The 19719-nt window shown below is 42.5% G+C and overlaps 1 protein-coding gene across 2 annotated transcripts in view; it reads right to left on the bottom strand.

Annotated features, from left to right (window-relative positions):
* Window positions 1-9795, bottom strand: part of FRMD4A (FERM domain containing 4A) — a 565607-nt gene extending 555812 nt beyond the window's left edge. Inside the window, exons 1-2 of one of the 2 annotated variants that reach the window (XM_019738286.3) lie at window positions 9485-9795; window positions 8919-9044 (exon numbers count right to left, since the gene is read on the bottom strand). In XM_019738286.3, the coding sequence (XP_019593845.1) occupies window positions 8919-8963 (45 nt within the window). In that variant the 5' untranslated portion in view covers window positions 8964-9044; window positions 9485-9795. The remainder of the gene's footprint in view (window positions 1-8918; window positions 9045-9484) is intronic. The other variant, XM_019738288.3, reaches the window with a different exon arrangement.
* Window positions 9796-19719: the final 9924 nt, after the last annotated feature.

Raw genomic sequence — 19719 nt, forward strand, 5'->3', positions numbered from 1 at the left:
AAGTTTGAGCCTTATCTCGTGCATAATCAGGTATGATCAGAGGATGTCGGGCCAAGAAAGTAGATCTTCGTTTTATAAATATCACTCTGGAAGATTTATGGAGAGCAAACATTGTGAGAAGGCATGAGAAGCAGAAAAGCAGGTCAGTGGCTCTGCAGAGAGCCCAGGTGTGAGCGATGATAGACTTGAATTAAGGTGGTGGCAACGCAAGGGGAGGAGGGGCCAGATTCGAAAGAAAAGGAGGAAGCAGAAGGAACAGGACCAGGGGTCACTGGACAAGGTGGATAGGAAGAGGAGGGCATCAAAGGTGAATCCTGGGAATGGGTGTGACTATAAAAAGGAAACAGAAGGATCCCTGTGGTGATGGAATTGTTCTGTATCTCAACTGTGTGGATGTCAACATACTGGTTTACATCGTATATTGCACTTGCTTTATGTAAGATGTTACCATTTGGGGGAAACTGGGAAAAGTGTACGTGGCATCTGTCTATATACTTTTCCTTGAAGTTGCACAGGATCTATAATTATCCCAAAATAAAAAAGTTGAATTAAAAAAAAAAAAAAAAAAAGGTGAATCCTGGGATGACAGGGAAAATGGTGTTACCACCAGTGAAGGTAAGACCCGTTGACCAGGAAGAAGATGGTAAATTCCCTTTGGGGTGAATTGGGTTTGAGGTACCCATGGTATAAGCAGGAGGCTACAGCTGATCAGCCTTTGGATGGGCAGTCATCAGGCGCTGAGCCCCAGACACGATTAGCAAGTCTTTACTGTACAGACGACAGTTGAAACCATGGGCGCGCATGACGTTGCTTGGGGAGAGGAATTGGATCTCTGGCTCAGGAAATTGCATCTCCAGGTCTAGACTGCAGGACGAAGATTTCAATATCCAGAGTCATAGAGTGCAGTCGTTACTATGCAACATGAGTCCCAGGCCAGTGTTACTTTGACACTGGAATTCAGTCTCCTTACTTGGTATGTACCACATAGCCTGAGTCAAGCATGTTTCCAGAACCTTGATTACGATTGGGCTAAATACCGTATGTTCCATTAGACTTCATACTTTGGCACAGAATTCAATGAGAAAATGCTACCTGCACCAGTAACATATGCTCTCCAAACCACTATTAAACTTTGCAAAGCAGCGTACAATTAATTGTTAGCAGAGATGCACTAATAGCCAGGCAATCATGGGTAGCAGAACTGGATGGCACGCATCCTGCACTTGCCAGAGAGAACATATTGCAGCTCATATTTTAGTCATTTCCCCTCGAAGGGTAAGAAAATTTAGTTACCTATTCAAGACAGGAATAACAATTTGAATGTGCTCGTGACTGGAATGGTTTGCCTGACCCCATAAGCATCTGTTTTTCTAAAACTACTGGCTAGTTGTCCAAAGATGGTCAGTGATTGTCCGTATACTGGGATGCAGATAAAGAGAGTACTGGGCAACTTTTTCTTTTAGATTGACTGTGGCTCCTTCAGGAGTCCGGTGAAATGAGTTCAGTCCGATGGTCATTTCATATCATTTTAGATAAAACAAGCAAATGCTAATACTTACTGTATTTAGGAACGTGCTAAGTACTTCACACGCACATGTTACTAATTATGCCAAATGTATGTGGTAGCTATTGTTTTCCCACTTTATAGATGGGGAGGCTTGTTCAACTTAGCATAAATGATATAAACTATTGGGGTTTTCCATTTATATTTATTTTGAGGGAAGCTGAACCTATGATTTAGGGTTCACTGATGCTTTATTTCCCTGACTAGTTCTGTAGAAGCCCTATAATGTTACACGTGTAAGAGGCAAAGGCTCTTGTTCTTGTCTTTCTACATCCCTTCCCCTCTTCTGGTAAAAGAATTATTTTCCTTTTGGCACCTACCCTTCCCACTCTGTGTGACTCAGGTGGAGTGACCGGCCAGTTGACCCACCTCCTTCCGCCCCACAGGTCTAGACATAGAAGCCAACTTCTCTGGTCAGGGAACCCATCCCTGGACCCAGTGATGAGCCTGGGACAAACCTATTATCCAACAGGGCCAAACAGACAGTAAGAGATGATCTTGCAAGGAAAGTCCTGCTCATTTACGTGGGTTCACTGAGTCAAAGGACAAATGGGGAGCTGCTGAGGGGGGAAGAATCTGCCAGAGCTGAAAATCAGCACAGAGCAAAGTAGAATGAAGACATGGGGAGAAGCAGAGAAACAGCGACCTTTGCACCTAAAGACCTTGATGCAACTTGTCCTGGAGCTATTTCATTTCTTGGTCCTGGACTTCCCGGTTACGTCAATACATTTCCCTAATGTTAGTTTCAGTAGGTCTTTGTCACTTACAACCAGAGACACAGATTTATATAAAATGAAATGCCAATACACTTAGCAAAGCAAAAAAAAAAATGATCTGAGAGAGGTGACTAACATTGATTTCAAACTTCACCTTGAGACAGACGAATCTGTGTGTACATTAAACACAAACTACAAAAATTGTTAATATCACGATTTCATATACCCCCATTAGAAAAGTATTAGAAAAGTTTAGAAGGTGGATAATTCAGCTAAAGAAGGATTTTAGCTACTGACTTAGAGGTAACCGTGACACAGTCCCCATAGACTTTTTGACAATTATCCTACTTGAAATAAACCACAAAGATAAATGATAATAAGCCAGTCCCACCTGTGGATGTGAATATGCAGGGCCCAGGGCCCATGGCCTCACTCTCCATACAGTGCTTTAGAGATGGCTACACCCTGTATTGCTACATCATTATCATTCTCTACACTTCCATCACGGTCATTAATATCACATTTTCAAACTTACGAGCTAACTGTCACAGAAACCTGGTAGCATCTCAATTTCACCACTAATTAACCGAGCCATCTTGAGCAAGCCATTTCACTTTTCTGGGTCTCGGCTTCATTGTGTAAAAGAAAGATGTCATACCTGTCCCGCTTGCCTTGGAGAGAATGTCTGGTTTGACAATAAGTGCAAAAGCATTTTGAAAAACAGAAGGATTATTATTATCATTGCAAGAGCAAGACTCCTCAAGACAGAACTTGATTCTATCCTACGCCTTTTACCAGCTGGGAGCTGGAGAAAATCCACAGGTGCCATCAGAAATTCTGATTAGAGACCTGTCAAAGGTCCAATGTAGTGAAAAATTAGGGTACAGTGATAGAACTAGGACCTCGGTCACACCTCCAACCTGCCTTTCTGAGCATGTCGCCCTTTGTCACCTACAGGAACTCTGTCCAAACCAGTGGATTTCCCATCTCCCAAACACAGTCCAAACTCTATTGTAATTCAACGACTCTCCTCACTTCAAATCGACTCTCTTAACTCATCCATCTCTCCACATGCTACCTAAAGAACCAGTTTCTCCATGCTGACAAGCAGTGCATCCAGGGCCTTTGAATTCAGAGCACCCAGGGCTCCCGTGGTGATGGGTTACACGTTGTCTTATTTTAGTTCCGACATGACTCTCTGAAGTTGTTCTGTCACTTCCTTGTTATTACAGTCTGCACGTGTCTCTATCTTGTCTCTCCAATTAGAGGGTCAGTTCTCTAAAGCCAGCAACTGGCTTGTATCCTTCTTGTACGGAGTAGACACTTAACACATATTTTTTTTGTTAATTAAAAAGAAAAAAATGTCCAAATGAGAAAAATGGCTGAGGAAAGAAGAATCTACATGAAAGAAAATAAAATGAAAGAGGTAAAGTTATAGGATAGCAGGTTATAAATTGGAATCTCTTCAAAATAGACCAGAAAGCTGATTTACTCAAGAAAATCCCAAAACAAATTTCATCCAAATGTTATATTCTTTTTCAATTCAGGGACTTAAATAGGAAGTATCTGTGAAAAAGAAAAACCCCTTAAATACACCTCCTCTGTTGATAGTATTAAAAAGGTTCTGGCAAAATTAATTTTTCATCATTAACCTTTAATCTTTGGCTGTGTCGTACTTTCTTCTATCACATATGAATTTTTGAATTGGGTGATCAAAGTTGTACCAAAGGCAAGTCTTACATCAGGCAGTATTCAAACATCATCAATGAGAAAGGGAAATGGGTTCTTGCGTGGTTTAAGAAGGAGTAGACTAGTATTCTGCCGTAAGAAAAGACGAAATGCTGTGTAACAACATGGATGGAACTTGAGATTAACGCTAAGTGAAATAAGTCAGACAGAAAAAGTCAAGAACCATATGACTTCACTCATATGTGGGATATAAAACTGAAAGCATCAAATGAACAAGACCAACCAACCAACCAACAAAAACTCATAAACACAGACAACAGTTTAGTGGTGACCAGAGAGTAAGGGAGGAGAGGAGCAGAAGAGAGTGAAGGGGGTCAAATATATGGTGATGGAAGGAGAACTGACTCTGGGTGGTGAACACACAATGCAATATACAGATGATGTATTATAGAATTGTACATTTGAAACATATATAATTTTACTAAACAATGTCACCCAATAAATTTAATTTAAAAAAAAAAAACAAAAAACAAGGAGTTGGCAACTTTTAATATGCCACTTAGATTTTAACATAAAGTATGGTCAGGAAAAAAATGAACACATTTTCTGGAAACACACAAACTTCTAAGCATTCTTACCTTAAGCTTGTTTGACCCAATGTGTTGTTACATTTCAATATACCTTTATGTTAGTTTCATAACCCTGGGAATTTAGGGACTGTGATGGCAGAGAGTAAGGTAGCCAGGGGAAATTTTCAACAGTACTAAACAATGACTTGGGAAAACAAGAGAGCAAGAGAAACCCAGAAATCTGAAGTCAAATTTTTGGAATGGAAAGAATCTTCAGGATAATCAAATTTATACCCTTCATTCATTGGGAATAATCACCCACTAATATCTCTAATTTATGAATTAAAGTTTGTACATATTTATTTTTCTATTGTAAAACATGACTCTTGGCAATTTCTTAGAAACAGAGTCCAAGAGAATAAAACCTTGAAAACGTGGCAAGTCTTTTATGGGTATAAGAGTCAAAACAGATGTCTTGAGCCAGACTTCTGGTATCACTTTTTGATTTTACATTTCAACATGGAAAAGAATAACGATAAACAGGAAGACAGCATTACCTGCGTAGAAATGTGGAAAATGCAAAATGGCTCAGAGGTGAGGGCCTTTTGCGGCACTGATCCCAAGTGTTAGAAGATCCTGGTACTCAAGTTCTCAAGCTTTGATGATGGTTTCAGAGAAAGCACTGACTTAAAAGTCTGAGGACCTCAGTTTTGAGACTTTGCAGCATCAATTTCAGTTGTGTGACCGACCATTGACAGGTTCCCAAATTCTGATTATCAATGTTTCTTTTTGTCCAAAAAGTATGGTTTTTGAAGGGATTGGATGAGATAAAGTACATAATGACACTTTGCAGAAAAGACTAATTTGCATTATAACCTAGCCAGCTCACTTACATTAAAAACGATTTTAATGCAGCTATCTGAGCTTTCATCAGAGTTTAAGAGCCAAAATGCCATAATGCCACTTCTGCAGCCCTTTGGTTATGCGCCCATATCCTGTCATAGAAATGATGACCGAATCCCTGGCTCTAGTACATTCTAGGCCTTGCAGCGGTCCCCAACACATGTGACTTCAGCAAATGGCACACAGCTAAGAGCTTCCTGCTCCACAATTAGTCACATCAGGCCGAAGACTCCCAACAGTGCGGTGAACACAGCAATAGCTTTCCTCGCAGCCAGTATTTCTGCAAAGATGGGCTTTTCCATGGCTTATGAGGCTATATCTGCCTTGGGCACCTGTCCTCTCTCCGACTCCACCTTTCCTCCCTGCTTAAGGGGCTCCATCCTGAACAGACACTCGTTAGCCCCTGTGCTAACTCTGCATTGAAAGCGTCAGTGAAACGCTCCTACCTCCAGACAGTCAGACTGTGCTCACAAGGCAGGACCCTTCCCAGATGCCCACACCCAGCACCCGCTTGGAGAGTCACCTCAGGTACTTCTCAGAGGTTATCTGCTCTTGTCTCACAGAATAAATCAGGCTCCCATGGGGTAGGACTCCTGACAGCAGTGTGAATGAACCCTAATGAGCATGCATTCCTGCAAATAATTTGAAACATACTTGCCCTGGCATAAAAGCCATATGGATGGGAACAAATCCCAACATCTAAAAGCGACACTGGTCATGTGTGAGGAGGCAAATAAGACAATGCTGAATAAAGTGTCAGAGTTGCCTGTCAAGGAGCTCTGTTCTAAACACCATTCCTAGAGGTCTTAAATGGTGTTTAACAGAGCTGAAAGGGACCCTAGTGGTGAGTATGATCCCTGCCTTAGCAAACAACTAAGGCACAGAGAGAGGAAGCGACACGCCCAGGATGACCCAGTGAGTGGCCAAGCTGGGAAGAGAGCACACAGTCTCTAACTCCAGACTCTGCCCTTTCCAGAACCAAATAAACACACTCTGCCCTGGATCATTACCGTCTACACTGAATGTAACTTATGGTACATCTTTATCAAAAGCAAGGGGCACGGCCAAATGCTTTCCCCTGGTTCCCTGAAGCCCAGTGAGTCTATGGCACAGAATCAAAATTGCAATCAGGCCACCTGATATCGACCTCCCCTCAGACGGGGTGTTTACAAGGTCCCTCCCGCTCTTGCTCTTACACTTTGCTAGTTCCCTCAGTTGGCCGCAGTCCATAAGTACTGAGATCCAATTGGCTGATTGATTAGCTAATAAATAATAATGTTGACGCCTTCCTTCTTGAACTCACAGCCAAAGCAACTCTGCTAAATGGCCTCTCTTTCTTCTTTCTTTCCTCCTTGACTCGCCTATAAACTTTGAGACTCATCATGCAATAGGTCAGGGAGGCAATTCCGTTCGGGTTTACTCCTAAAAATGGAAAAGCAATGACGTCTACAGGGCAAAATCCCCCAGAATCAGTAGTGAAGCAGAAAACGTGCATTGACTCCAATTGCACACGGTGCTCTGGGGTTCTTTAATCTAACGGTCCATCGCAGTGTCAAGAGCTATTTCCCGGACTTCCCACAGAGACCTGCACACAATCCTTTAATCCGGGCAGGACGTGAGCACTAGTGAGAGATCTGAGGGCAGAGGCTGCCGACGATGGAGGATAAAGTCTGAGCTGCAGAGACGACCCCCAGTACAGCGACCCTAATACTTGGGAGGCCCAGGAGTGTGTGTGTGTGTGTGTGTGTGTGTGTGCGCGCGCGCACGCGCGCACGGTGGTGGCGGGGGGGGGGGGGGGGGGACAGGAGCAGCTGGACCAGGATCCTGAGCTGAGATGCTGTCTGGGTACCAAGGATTTGTCCTGAAGGCACAAGTGAAACCGACACACACACACCTGAGTGCTCAGAAATCTGGAGGCGATAAGGCCCAGCTCTCCCAGGAACGATTTTTCAAGAACACATTTCTTCTCTATATGAACATCATGCAGGATTTATTTCCCTTTAACAGTGTTAGACAGTATGCATGTGCGCACACACATGTGAGCGCATGCACTTGTATTTTTTTGCATAGAACCCTGGGGTCTCCTGGTCCTCAGGGATACTGCCACTTCAGTGCCTGCCCCTGTCACAAATGCTCAGAGCCTTTGCATCCACTTATGTGACCACAGGTAGACCATGAGGATAAAATATCATCAGGCAGTAGAATTAGTGATAGCAATAGAATTAGATGAGTAAAGGGTAATTTCTCCAGAAAACAACCTTCATTCCAATCCTTCCCCAATGCAATCGGAAGTCAGCAGAGGCCCATGAGACCTCAGGCATTTCAAACGCCTCTGTAGCCTACATGACACTTGGGGTAATAAAGAACCAAGATATCTGTCTCTCTTAACTCGATGGGACTGGCCACCAGGGGAGGAGGCTCCCCCCTTATTTCACTTCCAAGTGAACTTAATGAACTCATGAGGCCTCGCAAAGCTGCATTTTCCCTTCTCAGTCAGAAAACATAGATCAATATACACAGCAAAAGCACTTATGCTTTGTTCGTGACGTCTCCTGTGCAACTGTGAGAAACATTCCCACACCAAGCTGGCAGGGGCTACTTCCATCCGCATTACCCTGGCACATGGGCTGCTGCTGAGAAGGAGGGAGGAGCAACATGACAGCAAAAGCAAACCGAACCTAGTGTCAAGCAAAAAGTCAACCAGTTTAAAACAAGGCGATACTACTGTCCGTGGTTGCTTAGCTATGCCAAGAGCAATACGATGGAGATCACAGAGCGGTTTACAGCAGGCCAGTGGCCCACACATGGACAAGTGCCTGGACAAGGCCTGCCAGGGTATCCCTAGCAATGGCAGTTGGGAGATGAGCTTCCTCCAGCTCCAGTGTCACAAAAGGCCACCACAACCACCTCGGCTGCTTCTACAGGAAAATCGGAGCAGATATGTGGGCGCATAGAAAGAAATCCTATTCAATTGCCCCAGGGGCAAAAATTTCCACAGTTGCCATGAGAAGATATATATATATATATATATATATATATATATATATATATATATATATATATATATATATATATATCTCTTAGAAAAAAAACCACCAAACAAACAGGATTACCCCGATTTAGAAGCAAAAGGCATAGGGGGGAGGGGGTAAGAGGAAGGATGCTGAGAGCCAGGGGGCGGCGTTGGTGGGAATGTATTTCCAGGAGCTCTTAGCACCTGTTTGCAAGCACATCTCTCAAAATAGCATTAAGCAACAAGTTTCTAAAATGGCAAATCTAATGCTCCCTTTCCCTGGGAGTGCTTTGTCATGGCTGATACTCTGTACTCAAGAAATCATTTCTAAAGAGCCTGCAGAATAAAACAGAGCGATTTTTAACATGTCTGCAGCTATGGCAGCAGCAGCAGACCACAGGCGGGTGTGATGCGGAGAGGCTGGAGCTGGGCGCTGCCTGCCCCCCCCCTCCCGGAGCACTCACCATCAGCAGGCTGAGCGCAGAGTCCGGCACCAGCTGCACGGCCATGGTCTCTGATTCCCATGCACACACGCTCCTGTATGGTCAGTCCGCCTGGGCCCTGGCTGGCTGCAAAGCATCCACAAACACCTGCAGAAAAGCAGCCAGAAATCCAGACTCAGGGTGCAAAAAGCTCAAGAGGAAGACAGGCCACATTTCACATGGGGTGGGGGAGAAGGTCAGGGGGATGTTGGGAAGAAGGGGTGGGAACTGGGCTTAGGGAGGGAAAAAAAAAAAAAAAAAAAGAAGGAAAATAGGAAGCTGCAGGTTATTTAAAGGTGAGCCCTGCCTAGCTTCTACGCTAAAGCTGCACAAGCACAGAAACCACATCAACCACAAATATCAAAGCTCAGAACACAGAATTTTTAACTGATCCCTTAGCCTAGGCAGCAACTCTTCTTTTAACTGATAATTAAAATAAAATGTTCCCTATTGCAGATAAATCAACCAGCCCGAACAGCACCCCAGCCCCCCTTCTCTGCATCTCTCAGCAATTCTGCTGCATAAACACGCTGCATGTCACAACCTACCGCTTGCAATCTGGTCAGTGTCTTCTTTCCTGCAGAAAGGTGTGTCCCTTTTGCAAAATCAAGTCTCTGGGAGCTGGGGAGCCCAGCCTGACCACCAGCACCAGGCGGTCACTGGAGATCAGCAAATGCCCTCATCATAACTGAGAAGGAAGTCAGTTATGAACTGACCTTTCCACCATCCCCAAATCTACTTTTCCTCCCCCAGTGGACTGGCAAGCTGAGTGCCCGGTGGGGCTAACGTACTTCCGAGGAACATGTAATTACACTGCCTGTTCTGTGAGCGCTCAGATCTCCCTGCCTGCACCACATGTATACTGAATACAGACACCCTCTACCTCTCTCCTCGCTTCCTCCCGCCCTCCCTCCCGCCCTTCTTTCCCTCCCATCTCTCCACCAGGCTGCCTGTGAGGAATTTTGAAGGAGCCTTTCTGGCTCAGGGAGGCACGGGAGGCCAATTTGTAGCAAGGGACACTGCTTAAGACAAAACAGGCAAATTAGCCTGGAAAATTATATTATGCAGCATTTTCCTTGGAAGATGTCAATGGAAGGACAAAAAACACAAAAAACAAAACAGGAAATCTGCCCAGTCTTGTTACTTAGTGAGTGGCTCAAAAGGCTTCCCAGAGTCAAAGATTTAAGAAAATTAAAGCATCTTTTTTATGGGCACTGACAAGCTTCTATCTTTTTATGGAATCCACTTATTCAACTAAAAATAGCCATTACTAATACCTCTGGTAACATTTTTTCATGTTCTTTACAGATTTCTTCCTTCACTCACCTGCTGTCATGACTCCAAAAATTCTTTGAAATTAACTGGACAATGTGAAATGTAGGAACACAGAAACGAAATTTCTAAGCAGAAACTAGGAAGAAGAAATGAATAACCTTTAAATGTTTCTATGGACAAGTATAGCTGTTACCCCTATATATACTTTGAAAAGCATTTATTTGACCATCACAGTACTCGGCACAAAGCAAGTGCTGAAAAATGTTTATTAATTGAATGAAAAGATTCCCCTCTCACTGTTTATCCTATGGTGGCCCAATAGGGTTGAACCTCTCTGTTCCAGGTGTCTGATTGGAATCTAACGCCCTTGACCTCAGGGAACGCTGAGAATCACTCCCTACTATCAGGTGCTTGGAGACTCATAGCATGATCTAAGTCACATGGGTGACCTGGCACTGAGTTATCAGAACATTCTGGACTTGCTGGTGGGTTTCACAAAAGAATTTAAAATAATAATAATTATTATTATTATTTAAAGAACACATCTGTAGCATTGCCTTAACCTTGCAAATAGGGCTCTAGTATTCAAGTATATTTGCCGGGTGCCTACTGTGTGTAGTACTGCACGGTAAGCTTTGGAGAAGATGCTAAATCACAGTCTCTGCCTTCATGAGCGTTTTTATCCAGACGATGCAGCGATACCCCAAAATCATTTATGATTCAAGACACTATGTGACAAGTACTATAAAGTGACTTAAAAAACAAATCGTCTTGGCTGCCCAGAGCAGGGAGAGTTTACTTCTGGCTTCAAGAACCATGGTAGTTCTTGAGATGGAACTTGAGGGAAAAGCAGAATGTCTTTTTTTATAACTTCTGTTTCGTAATTCTCCATGGACTATGTGCTTGGAAAATACAGAAAGCATAAGGGAAAAAGTTAATACTGGTGCTACTGCAACTAGTATATGTGGACGGAAGGAGGCTGTGCCCCACAGAGCAGCACCCAGTGTGGAGACGTCCCAGACACTCTCAGGTAGAGGTAGGCCTGACAGGGGATGTGTCAACCACTGTCATTAGGCCTCCGCACCCCTGCCTCCCGCTCTGTAACCTGCTTAGAAAGCCTTACCCCGAATCTTTGTCCAGATTCCCTAGGCAACAGAGCCTGTGGCAGAGCTCTCCTGTGAAGACATTACTGGGAGGTGCCGCAAGACAGAAGGAGCTGGGAAGCAGAAGCAGGGAAGGGATGCGCGTGGGTACAAGGCGGTTACCTGCTCACAGCACACATGCGCAGTCGTGAGGGAGGGCTGCCAGACAGGCCTGGAATTTCATTCCTTGGGATGGACCATCCAGGAGAGGAGCCTGTTGCTGCCCATCAGCTACTCTTGTTGGTCCAACTGACTCCAGAGGGCATGAACTCCCACTCGCTTCAGAGCGACCTTACCAGCTCCTCTAGGTAACCGCGAATGGAAGGGCATGGCATCTGAGCTCAAGAACAAAGGGAGATGCCACAGCCTTTGTGGGGAGTCAGATAGGACCTGGGCACTGGAGCTGCTGACGTTTCTTCCTTAGTTCATGTTATGGAAACTGTCCCAAAGCCTGGTCCACACCTGGAGGAGGCTGGGACGGCTGGCAGTGCCAGGAGTTAGAATGACAGTGGCAGCACTTGGACTCCCCACCAAAACCTAAACCCCAGGGGCCATGGGGGAGCCAGAAAATCCAAGAGGTTCATAAACTGAGTCTGGTCAAAGAGTATATGTTTACATCACTTTCAATGTCATAATCCTCCATGAAATATTTCCTGATTTTTCCATTTGGGCATTCCTATTTTCTTTGTTTGCACAATTTTAATGTACTGTTTATTTTTCTGCCTGCTTTTTATGACAGTTATTCACTTTAGCATCCCCCTATTAGAGAGCGAGCAGCCTGATGTCAAAAATAAGTACCGTCCCTCTCTGTGTACTCATATAGCTCAGAGCATCAAGCTCAGAAAGCAGAAGCTGCTCAATAACATTACACGGGGCACCCATGGAGATGCAAAAATGTTCAGGAGAAAGGGCAAGCACAGCATTGTGGGGTGGGTGGGTAGCACGCTGGGAGCATGCAGAAAAAGGAGCACTGCACAGAGACGGAGGGGTCAGGCAAAGAGGGAGCCCCAGAATTCCAGTGACAATGGTAGTTCTACAAAGACGCCTTGAGCTTTTAGCAGAGTCACGAACTCAGAAACCAAAGTGTGAAGGGTTATGGAGCAGTTGGGGAGGAAGAGGAGTTAATTAGTGTAAAACGGACCCGCATGCAAAAACAAAAAATAAGCCTGGGAGATATGAGCTCTCTACTTCTTTTTAAAACCTTGTCCAAGAGAATCAAAATCACAGAAGGAAGAAGGTATGAGGGATGGCCATCCTTCCCTCTAAGTAACTACTTTCCAATCTTGGCTAATCTACCTCCCAAGAAAGCAACATAATTCCTTTCAGTGTAGCTCCTAACAAGAGTTCCTCAGTTCAAGGACAGTTCAATGTCACACCCAACAAAAGCCATTACAAAAACAAACAAACAAACAAACAAACAAACACAAAACCAGTCATTAAAACCTTCTTTTGCATTTAATATGAAGCTGTTGTGAAGACACCCATCATTGGATCACTCACTCCTGCCTGTATAAATTGCCCCATGTGAGAAATTTCTCCTGGAATTTACTACAAGGAAAATGTCTCTCCCTTCTGAGGTAGCCTGTGGACTGCATTCGCTTCTCAGACTCCCTGCTGGCCTATTTTACTCTTGGAAATCAGAATGTCTATTCTGTCATTTGCTCTGTGACCCAGGGTAAGTGACCCAGGGTGAGGTGAACATCAAATCAAATATTATTATACCTTTTGCTAAATTGCAAATAATAGGCATTCAATAATGGTTAGTTCCCCTTAAGTCTCCTTTTCCTTTTGATAATAAAAATAATAGAACGAATCACTATTGGCACATTTGGCTGCCAGAACACCCAAAGCCCAATTTTACTTTCAATTAGAGCAGATATTATCATAGCTGGCATTATTACTTCCTCAGCTTTTCTCAACCTTGTTTTCTTCCTTTTAATTCAGAATATATCACTCTTATTTGGTAGGCATTTTTGTCACTAAGCCATCTGAAATCCTTTTTTGGAAAGAGGTACAACATAAATCATTCTTTCATGTATAAATGGCTCTCAAATAAATTTGGCTCACTGTGGAATATTTTGCAGCTACTAAAGTGGCAATTATGAAAAGCAGTTAGAAATATGGAAACTGTCTGTCTGAGCTATAATGTTTATTTGACCATGAAATGATACATATACTCTAATTACAATCACGCAAATATTTATATTTTAAGAGGACATGAAGGACCTCTGCTTCCAGCCAAGATGGAATAATAGGGATGAAGTTGACCCTCCCTCCAGAAACAAACAAAAATGGGTGAAACATATGAACCAATTAGTTTTCAAAACACTGGACACAGGACATCCAAGGGCAACGGCCCACGATAAGCTTTACAGTTGTCCCAAGCTCCAGGGTTTCCAGGCCACAGAACCCAGAGGGGAACCCAGGTGGAAACAAATGGATTCCCTAAATGGAGGAGACAGGGGAGAACAAAATGGGTAGAGTTCCCAGAGCAGCGCACGAGAGAAGAGAGAGGGACAGAGAAAGAGAACTTCACAGATCTGTACGAGGGGCCCCTTTGAGTATTCGGTTGAGTACTGACCACCACATGCACGAGAGGAGACTCTCTGAAGCTGGGCAAGAACAGCCTCAAAGAATTAGGAAGATGGGTGACTGGTGCTCACACAGGACCGGGAGTAGTGCCTGTGCATCCCAACCAGACGGGAAGGCCTCATAATTCATGGTGCATTAGGCAGATGCTCAGAATAGTCTTGACTCAGTGTAAGGACTAATTAGCCAGAGACAGCTCACTCCCCTGTGTCTGCCGAACCAATGTGAGAAGCAAGACCTGAAACAATCAAACTGCTTCCAAGTAACTTAACTGTGTTCCAAAATAAAGTTAAAGAGTATTTAAGAAATGCAAACATAGCCAGCATCCAACAAAATAATATTTACAATGTCTGGCATCTAATAAAAATGACCAGGTATGGAAAGTAGGAAAATATGACCACTAAATAGAAGACAAATGAATAAAAATTCATCCAAAAGTAACACAGATGTTAGAGTTAGCAGAAAATAACATTGCAACACTTATTATAATTTTATTCAATCTGTTTGAAACGTTTATTAGAGACATGGAAGATATAAAAAAGACCAATTTAAACTTCCAGAGATTAATAACTATTCAAAAATGAAAAAAAAATCCCACTTTTCTTGGGATTAATGGAGATTAGACATTATAGAAAGAAAAATGAGTGAACTTGAAAACATAGAAACTATTCCAATTGAAACACAGAGATTTAAAAACAAGTTTTTTGAAACAAAGTATAATGAGCATCTGTGAGTTGTGGGACAACTTCAAGCAGCCTAATATACATGTAATTTGTATCCCTAAAGAAAGGGAGACACAAAATATATTTGAAGAAATAATGGCTAAGATTTCCCCAAACTATATGCTGAATAAATTCTAAGCATGAAAAAAACTATACCAAAGTATATCATCGACAAATTGCTCAATATCAGTGACGAAGAGAAAATTTTGAAAGTAACACAGTGGTGCAAATATATATCACAAACAGAGGGACAAAGGATCATTATCTCTTATTAACAAGGATACAAAAACTCTAAACACAATTATAGAAAATAAAAGCCAATAATATATTTTTTAAAAATGCATCATGACGATCCAGGGTTTATGCTAGGAGTACAGGTTGGTTTAACATTCTACAAGCAACCGGGGTACATTAACATATTAACAAACTAAAAAAGAAAAACTACGTAATCATTTCAGTAGACACAGAAAAAGCAATTGACAAAGTTCAACATCTATTCCAGATTTAAAAAAACAAAAAATTCAGCCAATTTAGAATAGAATGAAACTTTCTCAACCTGATAAAGAGCATCTACAAAAAATTCCAGCTAATGTAAAAGGCTGAATGCTTTCCCCCTAAGATCCCCCTAAGGAACAAGGCAAAGATATCTACTCTCAGGACTTCTCTTAACATTATACTAGAGATTCCAGACAGTGCAATAAGACCAGAAAAGGAAATAAAATCTATTCAGATTGGAAAAGAAAAAGTACAGCAGTCTTTAGTCACAGCCAAACTAATCTTTTTGTAGAAAATCTGATGGAATTTACAAACAAGCTACTAGAACTAATAAGCAAGTTTAACAAGGTTGAAGGATGCAGGATATATTTGAAAATCAATTGTATTTCTATACAGCAACAATGAATAGGAAATTTAAATTAAAAATACAATGCAATTTGTAATAGCATTAGACAATATGAAATCTGACAAAGGCGTGAAAGAGCTATACAATGAAAACTATAGAACATTGCTGAGAGTAATTAAAGACTTACTAAATGGAGAGATATACTGAGCTCATGAATCAGAAAATTCAATGTTGTTAAGATATCAATTCTCACCAAAGTGATTTATAGATTCAGTAGAATCTCAATCAGTATTCTATCTCACTTTTACTGTGGAAATTGACAAGCTGATTCTAAACTGATATGGAAATGCAAAGGACACAGAATTGCCAGAATAACTTTGAAAAAGTTGGCTCAGTTGGTTGGAGTGCGAGCTCTCAACATCAAGGTTGCTGGTTTGATTCCCACACAGGATGGTGGGCTGCGCTCCCTGCAACTAAAGATTGAAAACAGCGACTGGACTTGGAGCTGAGCTGCGCCCTCCACAACTAGATTGAAGGACAATGACTTGGACCTGATGGGCCCTGGAGAAACATACTGTCCCCCAATATTCCCCAACAAAATTGAAAAAAAGAAAGAGAGAGAATAAAAACACAACCCATAGTATAGTAGCAAATATTTGCAAAGCATATTTTTGGCATAGATATTATATCTGGCATGTATAAAAGCCTTCTATACTCAAGAAATCAAACAACCCAATGAAAAATGTGGAAAAGATTTGAACACATATACATCACCAAAGAATATATACGTATGGCAAATAAGCACATGAGAAGGTGCCTGTCACCATCAGTCATTGGGAAAATGCAAATCAAAATAATAATGAGGCACCAAAATGCACCTACTCGATGTCTACAGTTAAAAAGACTGACCATATCCAGTGGGAATATAAAATTATATACCTACTTTGGAAAACAGTTTGGCAGTTTCTTTAAAAGTTAAACATACGGGTGGCTGGGTGGCTCAGTTGGTTAGAGCATGAGCTCTGGGCAATGGGGCGGCCGGTTCAATTCCCACATGGGCCAGCGAGCTGCACCCTCCACAACTAGAAAGAAGTCAATGAGCTGCTGCTCAGCTCCCGGGTGGCCAGATGGTTCAGCTGGTTGGAGCGCAGGTTCTCAACCACAAGGTTGCTGGTTCAATTCCTCGAGTCCCACAAGGGATGGTGGGCTGTGCCCCCTGCAACTAACAACGGCTGCTGGACCTGGAGCTGAGCACTGCCCTCCACAGCTAAGACTGAAAGGATAACGACTTGACTTGGAAAAATCCTGGAAGTAGACACTGTTCCCCAGTAAAGTCCTGTTCCCCTTCCCCAATAAAATTTTAAAAAATAAAAAGTTAAACATACACCTGTGATATACTTTATGTAAATAAAGATACAGAACTTTAAAAAAAAAAAGTTAAACATACACCTGCCTTATGAGCCAACCATCCCAAATGAAAATTAATGTACACGAATGTTCATGACAGTTGTATTTGTCATAGTCAAACCCTGAAACAACCCAAATGTCCATCAATGGGTTAATGTTTGAACAGATTGTACAGCCATACAATGAAATCCTATTCAGCAATAAAAATGAATGAAATACTCTTACAGGCGAGAACATGAATGAACCTCAAGAATATTAAGCTAAGTGGAAGAAGCCAGATGCAAAAGACTACAACTGTTTATTCTACTTACAGGAAATGTCTAGAAAAGGTAGATTAGTGGTTGCCTGGATGGCAGTGGCTGCAAATTGCAGTCTCTTTCTGGGGTGATAAGAAGCATTCACGAATTGGGTTGTGTCGATGACTGCACCATTCTGTAAATTTACCAAAATTAATTGAACTGTATACTTAAAATTTGATCATATGTAAATTATACCTTTACAAAGTTGGAGCTTTATTTTAAGAGAAGAAATAAACTATTGATACAGGCAACAACATGGATGAGTCTCAAAATAACCGCACTGAGTGAAAGAAAACGGACAAAAAAGAACATATACTGTGTGATCTATTTACATAAAATTCTGGATAATTCAAATGAACCTAAGGGAGAAAAAGCAGATCAGCAGTTGCCTGGGGAATAGCGGTGGGGTGGGAATGGGTGAGTACATAGCCTGGGGCAAGAGGGAGGGGTTGCCAAGGGGCACAGAGAAACTTTTAAGGGTGACAAGTATGTTCATTATCTTCATTACGGTGATATTTTCATGGATGCATAAATGTGTCATAACTTATCAAACTGTGGGCTTCAAATATGTACAGGTTATTGTATGTCAATTTCACCTCAGTAAAGCTGTTTTGTAAGGAACACGAATGGTATGATAATTACAATAAAATAAAATTAGTTCTGTGAGAATGGTGGGATGAAGAGTAACTTCTCCCCCGTTTCAAATTTGCTGACTTGTCCCTACATATTTTCAACAATTAAAATAACGATGTTCTTAGAAATAGTTTATTACTTAAATAAGATGGAAGGTGTAGACTGAGGAGCTGGAAGAAGAAGGAGAATACGTTGTAGTTTGTTACTGCTGCTGAAGGCAGGGAGCCCCAGGTGTATTTTAAGGCACACTAACAAGAAGCCAGAAAGACACCAAGACAAAAAGATTCTGTAAATACAGAGGAAATCAAGGGACAATGCAGTCCCAGGTAGAGGGGTTATTTTTCATAGGGAAGAGGGTTGCCTGTTTCTGTGAAATGAAAAGAAAAAGAAAGGTGAAGATGCAGAGCAATGTTGAGACAACATAGAGGAGGAACGTAAACAGAGATATTTTAATCTGCTAAGAAGGACTTGACGCACCTTCATTCGTGGGTCTTATCGCAACAGAGATCCCGTAATAACCTGCCCTACAAGCTGCTGGTCTCAGAAGGATGGCTCACCCCTCCCCCCTCCACCCCTGCCACTTCCTAAGGAATACTCAGGGTGCCCCGCACTAGGCCTGCTTTAGGCCAAGCTTCCAGGACACTCACCCTAACGCCATTCCAGAGCCCCCAGCCCAGAGCCTGTCCTGTCCCAGGCTCAGACACCAGGCTGCTCCTGGCATGCCCAGGCCTCCGGGGGTGGGATGGGGGTGGGTTACAGATGCCTCTCACCAGCAGATGCAGTCCTCTGGGCTCTAAACCAGAGCAAGAAGCCCACTGGTTTCCTGTATTGTCCCGAGTGGACCTGACTAGCAGCTCCCTCTGTTTCATTCTTGTTAGTGGTGTCTGGATCCACATACCTGGCATCTGCCTTTGCCCTCTGCCCAGAATTCCAGTTCCATAAGAGACGGCCAGACTGTCCTCAAAACCTAGATCACAGGCCACACAGCAGCCTGGATCCCCACCCCTAAGGGCCCACAGACTGCAAACATCAACAGGCTTGGTGCTTTCAAACCACCCCAGGTCCAAGACAAAATGGGCAACACTGCTTACGGAAGTCAAAGCATAGGAAAGGGTCAAATCAAAGCATTTCTTTTCTTTTCTTTTTTTTTTAATATTTATTGGGGTGACAATTGTTAGTGAAATTACATAGATTTCAGGTGCACAATTCTGTATTACGTCACCTATAAATCCCATTGTGTGTTCACCACCCAGAGTCAGTTCTCCTTCCATCAGCATATATTTGATCCCCCTTACCCTCATCTCCCACTCCCCACCCCCCACCTTTCTTATAACGCCGAAATGCCTCCAATTAATGCATTTATACATGCAGATGTTTGCATGAATTCTTTTGTTCTTTTTTAAAGTTAATATATACGATACTATATTAGTTTCAGGTGTACAAGCTAGTTATTCAAAATGTATACACCTAAGTGATCACCACGATACAGCTAGTAACCGTCTGACTCTGTACGTACCAGGTTATTATGATATTTCCTACACTGTACGTTACATCCCTGTGACTTACTGATTTTACCGCTGGAAATTTGTGCCTCTTATGGTCCTTCACCCTTTTCCCCCTTCCCCCAACGCCCTTCACCTATAGTAACCGTCAGTTTGTTCTCTCATTCTTTAATCTTGACTTAACATTTTACACAAATGACACCCCAAATTCCTTCACCTAGACTCAACTACCTTTCTCAATAGCACCTCACAGCTTTCACCCGAGGTAAATGCTCTCCGGTATTTGGATCACGGTCAAAATGTGTTCTGCTATTTTTCCCTATAAACTTTACCTGATAAATATTTTTCTAATTTCCCACCTCAGACTCATAAA

The sequence above is a fragment of the Rhinolophus sinicus genome, chromosome 1 (assembly GCF_057876585.1).
Source record: "Rhinolophus sinicus isolate RSI-liver-muscle chromosome 1, RSI-T2T, whole genome shotgun sequence".
Classification (NCBI taxonomy): domain Eukaryota; kingdom Metazoa; phylum Chordata; class Mammalia; order Chiroptera; family Rhinolophidae; genus Rhinolophus; species Rhinolophus sinicus.